The sequence below is a fragment of the Copadichromis virginalis genome, unplaced genomic scaffold, assembly GCF_057382275.1.
Source record: "Copadichromis virginalis isolate Kocher_CV1m ecotype Utaka unplaced genomic scaffold, C_Virginalis_male_GT1.1 unmapped_scaffold_1, whole genome shotgun sequence".
Taxonomy (NCBI): domain Eukaryota; kingdom Metazoa; phylum Chordata; class Actinopteri; order Cichliformes; family Cichlidae; genus Copadichromis; species Copadichromis virginalis.
This window is the reverse complement of record NW_028188589.1, coordinates 755,341-764,638: the sequence shown is the minus strand read 5'-3', so window position 1 is coordinate 764,638 and position 9,298 is coordinate 755,341. Positions and strand designations below refer to the sequence as shown.

The following is a 9,298-nucleotide window of genomic DNA, read 5'->3' as shown; positions in this document are numbered from 1 at the left end:
CCTGACAATTCGCTTTGTGCATATTCTCTTACATATGATAAGTCAACATTGAAACACCTGCGGCTTTTAGTCAGGTGCGGCTAATGTATGTACAAAACAGGATTTTCCCCTGATTTTAGCTTGTGCGGCTAATATTCAGGTGCGCTCTGTAGTCTGGGAAATACGGTAGTTCTTCCTAAAGTACTGCAGTATTCCTGCCAGTACATCCTTTTAGTTTTCCTAACTGTTTCCTCTGATGCTCGTTGCTATTCTTTCCTCAATGCAAATTCATGCTAAGCTCCTTCATATCCATCCCTGTTTCTAAACCTGTAATAATTGCTTTAATGTGTCTTTGGCCTAATTATGAGTCTGTCCATATGTTTGTAGTTCCCCACTTGCTTTGGTTTCTTAGCTCTGATTCTCTCAAATTTATCCTTGAAATCATTTACTGGCATCTCTCCCTCTCACTCCCACTATCCCCAGAACACCAGAGTATTCATCTCCTGGTTTATCCTATGGCCTCTTTGCATTTTCTCCAATCATCCCTGTTTCTAGAGTCTCACCCCATCTGCAGGCAGTCCAAGAGAAACTGCCTCTGCCATTTTCTTCTTCTTAATCTTTGATTTTTCTCTTCACTTTCTCCATTGGGTCTTCTTAGACGCACTTTCCAGAAAGCAGCAACATTTTTTGTGCCCCATTTTTCAAATTGTGCATCTTACTTCAGCTTAATGTGTTTCCTGTTTTGTTTTTACACAGGTCATGTAAAAGAAATCCTACCAGAGACTCGACAAAGCTGAACTGAAAGACAGCACAGGCAATAAATCAGAGCAGCACAGAACTTAAGCTCATGGTCCATAGAAGCTGGGCTCTACAGGTGTACCAGGACAAGCTTAGTGTAAGTCCCTCGAAAAAGTTTCACTTGTGCTGTTTCGGTGTAAATTACTGGTTTGTTTGAACAATTTCATCAGCTGAACCATAAATACTCCAAAACAATTTCTTTGTGACTCAGTGTGATTTTTCATTTTGTAATATTAGCATGTCAAACTCTACATTCTCTACACAGATGAGAAATGAAGTGTATTTAATAATAAAAGTTATCTCTCAGAGACAAAGTTAGTGTCTCATTCAGGTCTGTATCTGAGTAGCCTCAGACACATGCAGTGCTCATATTTTCTGTTTTGTGTGTCACTCAGACCTCTTCCTGACAGGGGCAGCAATTTCATTTAAAGTCCCATTCACTGATACAGGCTGCTGGAGCTCCAACCAGGAGGGTACACACATGATCCAGGGAAAAAAATTATATATGGTCTCTTAGATAAATATTAAGAGGTCCTGTGTTTTACTAAAAAATCAAAGTAGTAAAACACAGGACCTTTGGGTTAGATATAAGGTGATTTGACAAATCATGTCTGTTGTAAATGAGTAAGCCATTTATCGACCTGACTCAGGTTTTAAATCATCATCAGAAAAGACTGAATCCTGACCTGAGAATTGTACACTTTGGACTCTCCACTGCAGAAAATAGAAGCTTCAGTCCTGAATCCTGCAGGTTGTTGTTACCCAGATCCAGCTCTGTCAGACGGGAGGACTGGGAGCTCAGGACTGAGGACAGAGCTTCACAGCTTCTGTCTGACAGGTTACAGCCACTCAGTCTGAAGAAAGGATGACAAGAAGACATGAAACACTTGTGTTAAAGTATTCATGGTGCCATGAGGAGCTACTACATTTACAATATTTCAACACTGTTTCAGGACATGCTGGAATCCTTATTGCCTCATGTTACAAAAGACAAATGTGGCAGTTTACTGTGATTTGCATGGATTCATTAAAAAAACAAAACATAAACACTGTTAATTTTTTCCAAATGAAATTGATTAAATGATGTTAATTGATGAAAAAAAAATTGATATTGCTTGATCTGACCTCAGCGTTTCCAGTTTGCAGTATTGACTCTTCATCCCAGCAGACAGAAGCTTCAGTCCTGAATCCTGCAGGTTGTTGTTACCCAGGTCCAGCTCTGTCAGATGGGAGGACTGGGCGCTCAGGACTGAGGACAGAGCTTCACAGCTTCTGTCTGACAGGTTACAGCCACTCAGTCTGAAATCAAGGTGGAAGGGAGACAAGATCAACCAAACAAATCAGAGCTTTATTGCTTTTTTATTGTTTTTAAGCAGAAATCAGTGAGGTGCTGGTAGATTCTGTTCTTTTGGTTTATTACCCAACAACACACACATACACTAATATTTGTGACTTTTGTAATAGTAGCATTTACAATGCAAAGCAACAGCGATCACAGATTGAAGGGGCCTGAATAAAACTACAATGCAGTGATTTTTAAGATGACCTGTTCTTCCAATTTCCAACAACAGATTTCTCCAACCTTACAGTTAAAAATAATTCTTTATCTCATACTGAATCTTGGTGCACCTCCCCCCAGTTTATTAAAATGAAGAGGTACTGAAGTTGCTGTAAGTGATGTGTGATGCCACTGATTTCCTTTCTGATCCAATACAAAGTAAAATTCAGGCTGGTATCTGCGATACTGATGAAAACTATTCCTTCAGAATCAATACAAGACATCATAAGAAAATATGATGTTTTGTATAACATAAAAAGCCTGAATTTTAAAATATTCAGTTAATAATCAAAAACAGATGTGACTGAAAATAATAAAACTGAGAAACATTTTATGGCCATTGCTACGGGCCATTCGATCCTTTTACAACCATTGCAAGAGCTTGGTTGGCATAGCCGGCAATACGTTGGATAGTAATAAGTCCGGTGGGTGATGGGCTCCACCAGGGCTGCCCTTTGTCACTGATTCTGTTCATAAATTTTATGTTTAAAGGCTGTTTCAAAAGTTCATTCAAGTTACAATATTGTGGTCAAAAGTTCTCCTTTTTTCTTTTATACTATACAACTACGCTGGCTCGTGGTTTTAGGACATGGATCTGTCATGGAAGAAATCTATGACCACTTTTAATCAACATTTTAAAAATAAACATGATCACATATTTACTCACAGAGCCTTGTTGGAGGCTTTGACCACTGGCAGCAGCCTCAGAAGAGCCTCCTCTGAAGCAGAGTATTTCTTCAGGTCAAACACATCCAGATCTTCTTCTGATGACAGTAAGATGAAGACCAGAGCTGACCACTGAGCAGGAGACAGTTTATCTGTGGAGAGACTTCCTGATCTCAGGGACTGTTGGATCTCCTCCACTAGAGAACGATCATTCAGTTCATTCAGACAGTGGATCAGATTGATGCTTTTCTCTGCAGACAGATTCTCACTGAGCTTCTTCTTGATGTGCTGAACTGTTTTCTTATTGGTCTGTGAGCTACTTCCTGTCTGTGTCAGCAGACCTCGTAGGAGAGTCTGATTGGTCTGCAGTGAAAGACCCAGGAGGAAGCGGAGGAACAAGTCCAGGTGTCCATTTGGACTCTGTAAGGCCTCGTTCACAGCACTCTGGTGGAGAGACTCATTTTTTCTAAAAAAACTAGACCGCTTGGATGTTGTTTGTTGTTGTTCCAGCAGATTGAGTCTAGAGTTGATGAAGGTCAGATGGACATGAAGAGCAGCCAGAAACTCCTGAACACTCAGATGGATGAAGCAGAACACCTTGTCCTGGTACAGTCCTCTCTCCTCTTTAAAGATCTGTGTGAACACTCCTGAGTACACTGAGGCTGCTCTGATATCGATGCCACACTCTGTCAGGTCTGATTCATAGAAGATCAGGTTTCCTTTCTGCAGCTGATCAAAAGCCAGTTTTCCCAGAGACTCCATCATCGTCCTGCTCTCTGGACTCCAGTGTGGATCTGTCTCAGCTCCTCCATCATACTTGACCTTCTTCACTTTGGCCTGAACCACCAGGAAGTGGATGTACATCTCAGTCAGGGTCTTGGGCAGCTGTCCTCCCTCTCTGGTTTCCAGCACATCCTCCAGAACTGTAGCAGTGATCCAGCAGAAGACTGGGATGTGACACATGATGTGGAGGCTTCGTGATGTCTTGATGTGGGAGATGATCCTGCTGGCCTGCTCCTCATCTCTGAATCTCTTCCTGAAGTACTCCTCCTTCTGTGGGTCAGTGAACCCTCTGACCTCTGTCACCATGCCAACACAGTCAGGAGGGATCTGATTGGCTGCGGCAGGTCGTGTGGTTATCCAGAGGCGAGCCGAGGGAAGCAGTTTCCCCCTGATGAGGTTTATCAGCAGCACATCCACTGAGGTGGACTTTCTAGGGTCAGTTAGGATTGTAGTTTTGTGGAAGTCCAGAGGAAGTCGACACTCATCCAGACCATCAAAGATGAACACAACCTGGAAGTCTTCAAAGCTGCAGATTCCTGCTTCTTTGGTTTCAGTAAAGAAGTGATGAACAAGTCCCACCAAGCTGAACTTTTCCTCTTTCAGCACATTCAGCTCTCTGAAAGTGAATGGAAATATGAACTGGATGTCCTGGTTGGCTTTGTCTTCAGCCCAGTCCAGGGTGTGTTTCTGTGTTAAGACTGTTTTCCCAATGCCAGCCACTCCCTTTGTCAGCACTGTTCTGATTGGTTCATCTCTTCCAGGTGAGGCTTTAAAGATGTCTTCTTGTCTGATGGTTGTTTCTGGTCTGTCTGGTTTCCTGGATGCTGTTTCAATCTGTCTGACCTCATGTTCATCATTGACCTCTGCAGTCCCTCCCTCTGTGATGTAGAGCTCTGTGTAGATCTGATTCAGGAGGGTTGGGTTTCCTGCTTTAGCGATGCCCTCAAACACACACTGGAACTTCTTCTTCAGGGTGGATTTAAGGTTACGGTGACAAACTGCAGCTTGAAGTTCTGAATGAGAAGAAAAATAAACACTCAATTCCAAAAAGAACTAATCTTTAAAACATGTTGCTCCATCTTCCATCTCTGGAAAATGTTCATTTATCCAGCAGCTTAAATCTTTAGATAAATCCTCTTACTGCTCTGCAGACGGTCAGCCAGCTCCTCCTGCTTCATTCTCCTCAGGAAGTCCACTGTGATCTTCACAAATGCCTCTCTGCTGCTGCTCCTCTGACTCTCTAAGCATTCTGGGTAATCTGGACTCAGAACCTTCTGGATCTTCTTCAGCTCGTTCTTCACAAAAGTGATGATGTTGTCCTCCAGCAGCTGGAACAGAATATTTATGAATGAGCCAATCAGACTGAAATCATGGAGCCAAACATCAGATCCATGTTGGACACACTGACGATCCACTGGTCTACAAAGAGCAGCATGGAGATGACTGTGAACAGAACAGATGTAACAGTAGTTGTTGTACATGTACAGACCATAAATATGGAGTCCAGCTGTGTTTGATGCTGCTGGGCAGACTGACCACTGGGAACCTCTGAGCTCTGCTGCTCCACTCTGTGGAGGAACCATGAAGGATTAGATCAACACAGGATAAAGATCCAGGAGTTTCTGCTCAAATAACTTCATCTGAATCAAGTCTGTCAAGTTTTAAACTCTCAGATTGTGAACATATCAGTAATTTTCAGTCTGTTTTCATGGACGTCCTTTCAGTGGTGATGTCAGGGATGATTTTGAAGAAGCTCATCAAACTGAACCATCAGCAGATCACTGCTCCAAAACCAGAACATGATCCGAGTCTCCCTCCACCACCAGAACACCAGCTTTACTAACGTGGTAGATCAGTGTAGTACAGATCAATAACTGATGAGTCATTTGATCAAAATCACTGAGTGCTTCACGTCTGACCCTCTGATGCTTCTGTAGACATTTTGCATATTTAATGAATGTCTGACAGTTTTACATTCATTCTATGAACACAGTGGAAATGTTGTGTTATAGTCTCCATGTTGTTTCCAGCATCATAAATTCTTCAGTTCAGAAAATTAGATTCTTTCTTCACAGCTGAAAAACAACAACATTTATTCTCTATTGAAATCTGCATCGTCCACTCCAAAGGTCACAATCTGAAGGTAACATCTGGTTTTGTTCCCTGTGGTTAACTCTGAGCATCAGTATGGTGGGATTTATCCACTACATCCACACCACTGTGGTTCAGTGTTGTCCTGATGGAGTAACAGCAGCCAGTATGATCCAGGCTTTAGCTGCTGGGTCTCTGTGTGACCTCTCAGACTGTTTAACAGATCAGACACAAAGAGAATCAGAGCAGCTCTGTTCTTTAAAGACAAACATGAACCCACTCAGGTCACACTTTCCCCACAGATATGAGCATCACTGTCCTCAAACAGCAAATGACCAAGTCGAACATTTGGATCTTTTCTCTTTCATTGTTTTCTTTTTAATCAATCTTTGTAACAATCTGAGGATGTTTCAGGTCATATTTATCCAGGAAACACAAACACAAACAGACGGACATCTGGATCCTGCAGACTGTGACCTCTGACCTCTGCAGACACAAACATGATTGAAGCAGCTGTGATCACACAGACTGCAGATAATGCAGCTGTTTCCTGTCAGTAACATCCTCTTAGATTAGAGTTCAGCTTTTTACAGGAAAACAAATGTCCCTGAATGCAACAGTGAGACACAGTCTAGCTGCCGTTAGGAGCGCTCATGTGTTTGCAGTTAGACGAGGAGATGTTACCATCATGGACATGTTAACAAATCCTGCAGCATCACGTGGCACAAACACTTTGTGTTCCTGTCTCACACGACGAGCCTTTGTCTAATGCTCTCTGAACACTTTTCTGAAGAGGAGCTGCACAAACCTTTGTTTGCTTTCTAGAGCAGCGTCTCATCCTCACAGAGCACAGCTGGCACGCTTGTTACCGTTAGCTTAGCCACCAGGCTAAAGTCAAACTACCCACTGCTAGCAGCTGTTTCTATCATAGTTTAGGATCGAGATGTGTGAGGTCGAAATTTACACCTGTGATTAAAATAAATAGTTAAAAACAGCCAATTGTGTGTCTATAATAATAATGTGTCTTAAACCAGATAAAATGACAGTTACAGCTGAGCCTGTGTGTCCTTGGAGACACTACTGCTACAGAGATGCATTTTAGAAACCAGGAAACATCAAATCATTTAAATCAGAGAGTTCATGTTACTAGCAGCTCACCTCTCTGCAGCAGAGACTTTAAAATCAATGCAGCCATCTTTAGACCAGTCACTCTTTAAGGACACAGAGCTGGGTCCAGGTTTGAGTCTCTGATGGATCCTGAAAAAAGTTGTAAATCTTCAGTTAAATTCTCATCACATATCAGCTGATATTATTGGTGTTAGCTTACCTTTTCTCAGCTGACTGTCTTTGCTCAAATCTCTTAAGGGCATCTTTGACTCGGTTACTTTCATTGGACACAGAGCTGGGTGGAGGTCCAGGCTGGTTCCTGTGAAAAACAATCATGGACATTTAAACAATTCATGCAGCATCACGTGGCACAAACACTTTGTGTTCCTGTCATCTGCAAGCAACAGGAAGTTCATTAATAAAAGCGGGATGGAGACGCGACTGTGTGTCCAAATGTGTCTTAAACCAGATGAAATGACAGTTACAGCTGAGCCTGTGTGTCCTTTGTGTCCATCTCTGTAGGAGAGCAGTGTCCTTTGAGACACTGCTCTCCTACAGAGATGCATTTTAGAAACCAGGAAACATCAAATCATTTAAATCAGAGAGTTCATGTTGCTAACAGCTCACCTCTCTGCAGCAGACACAGGCTGGGATTTAAATTCAATGTAGCGCTCTTCAGACCGGTCACTCTGTAAGGACACAGAGCTGGGTGGAGGTCCAGGCTGGTTCCTGTGAATAATGATGCAGCAGTGATGTGAGTGCTGAGCTGTGACATGGAGAAGAGTCATGGACAGTTAGAGATGGTCATCTCACCTCTGAGCTTTGGTCTGGCTCTCATGTTCCCCACACAGAGTGCTTTTAGAGGGAGGGACTCCCTCCTCTCTGTCCTCACACTGATCCATGCTGCTCAATTCAGCTCACACACACTTTCTACCTGCAGAGGAAACACAAATCATTCATGTGCACATCAGCTGAAATCCTCCTTTCATCATGTGTGCTGTCCAAATATCAGCTGCTTCTTTCCTGCTTCATCTCAGTGTCAGCTGGATGCAGTCAGACAGCAGTGTGAGGCAGAGGAAGCTGCCATCAGCTGCTCTGCTATCAGTCCACTAGATGGAGCCTGAAGCACACACGATGCATTCACTGACACACACTGATTCACTGCTAATGAGAAGTTTCTTCCATCCAGTAATTCATCATCCATCAGCTCTGCTGCTGCTCTCAGTCCTGGACTCTGATCACACACTAAAAGCAGCTTTTTAACTCGTGTCTGTAAGAACTCTTAGCTTTAGCTTAGCGTTAGCATGCTGTGTGCTAGCTTAGCGTCAGAGCTCTGCAGGTGTCTCGTGTGTAAATATTAATCACAGTGACAGTAAAGGAGGTAAAGGGCTGTGACGTCATCACGTACGCTGCGTCCTCTGTGGGCTCTGAGTGAACTCAAAGTACAAACTACAAGTACACAAACACGAACGTAGCTCAGAGTGGCGGACACACTCGGCCTCGTTGGTCCAGCTGTGAGTCCGTTACCGTGAACTATGGAGCGGCAGATTTGTGCTGAACTAAGCTGCACACAGCTGATGTTAGCCAGGAAACATTACACACTGACTTTAATGGAGAGACCGGAAATACAAACACACACAGTTTGTTGTGTGAAGAAATCAAACACGAGCTGAACAAACAGTAAAGTTCCTAAAGACAAACTGTTAAAGGAGGAAACAAAGCAAACTTACAGTTTCTTCACACACCAACAACAAGCTCCACTCCACACCTGGACACTAAACACGGACACACAGGTGAGCTGCTTCCTGGAAGGAGGCGGGGCTCCACCTGAAACTCAGCACAGGTGGGAGGGGCTCAGCTCTGTGTGTGCTGATGTGTTAACTTTAAAAATATGCCGTCTGACTGCTCAGACTGAGTCAGAGTAAAGTTCACATGCTGACGTGTGGAGACATGAAACCTTGTTGTAGCTGCAGGTGTGAACACACTGATCCCAGATCAGCTCTGCTGTATTTGTAACATGAACATTTCTGCTGCAAAGCTTCAAATGTTCAGCATGTTTCTCTGTTTCCAGTCTATAGATCCAGTCACACTTTCTACCTTCACCTGTGCAGTAAAGACTGAGAGCAGAGCTGAAAGCAAGCGTCCAATCAGTGAGCAGCATCAACACCTGAGCTTCATTCAGACTCTGTTATTGAAGATGTTGTTGGTACAAAGTTCATCTGCTGTTCACATGAATCCATGAAAGATTTATTTCACTGATGTTTCTTCAAAGCTCATTTCAACCTGTTGAAGTCATGAATGAAAGTGCAGACTGAG

General features: G+C 43.1%; 2 protein-coding genes across 2 annotated transcripts; both read right to left on the bottom strand.

Annotated features, from left to right (window-relative positions):
* Positions 1 to 752: 752 nt before the first annotated feature.
* On the bottom strand, positions 753 to 4,115 carry LOC146679455 (protein NLRC3-like). Its single transcript, XM_085450373.1, has 3 exons — positions 3,003 to 4,115; positions 1,903 to 2,076; positions 753 to 777 (listed from the first exon to the last, which is right to left on the bottom strand). The coding sequence occupies exons 1-3, from the start codon at positions 4,088 to 4,090 to the stop codon at positions 753 to 755; spliced, it is 1,287 nt and encodes a 428-aa protein (XP_085306499.1). The 5' UTR covers positions 4,091 to 4,115.
* A 2,528-nt stretch (positions 4,116 to 6,643) lies between these two features.
* On the bottom strand, positions 6,644 to 8,812 carry LOC146679454 (uncharacterized). Its single transcript, XM_085450201.1, has 5 exons — positions 8,713 to 8,812; positions 7,796 to 7,916; positions 7,610 to 7,711; positions 7,203 to 7,301; positions 6,644 to 7,132 (listed from the first exon to the last, which is right to left on the bottom strand). Exons 2-5 carry the CDS (start codon positions 7,882 to 7,884, stop codon positions 7,030 to 7,032), a joined length of 393 nt encoding a protein of 130 aa, XP_085306327.1. The 5' UTR covers positions 7,885 to 7,916; positions 8,713 to 8,812; the 3' UTR covers positions 6,644 to 7,029.
* Between the last annotated feature and the right edge of the window lie 486 nt (positions 8,813 to 9,298).

Coding starts and splice junctions, on each gene's coding strand:
- LOC146679455 (XM_085450373.1), bottom strand. CDS start 4,090: ATGGTGACAGAGGTCAGAGGGTTCACTGACCCACAGAAGGAGGAGTAC. Junction 2,077..3,002: donor AAAGCCTCCAACAAGGCTCT/GTGAGTAAATAT, acceptor CCTTGATTTCAG/ACTGAGTGGCTGTAACCTGT. Junction 778..1,902: donor TGCAAACTGGAAACGCTGAG/GTCAGATCAAGC, acceptor GCTGTCTTTCAG/TTCAGCTTTGTCGAGTCTCT.
- LOC146679454 (XM_085450201.1), bottom strand. CDS start 7,884: ATGGATCAGTGTGAGGACAGAGAGGAGGGAGTCCCTCCCTCTAAAAGC. Junction 7,712..7,795: donor AGCCAGACCAAAGCTCAGAG/GTGAGATGACCA, acceptor CATTATTCACAG/GAACCAGCCTGGACCTCCAC. Junction 7,133..7,202: donor AGACAGTCAGCTGAGAAAAG/GTAAGCTAACAC, acceptor AACTTTTTTCAG/GATCCATCAGAGACTCAAAC.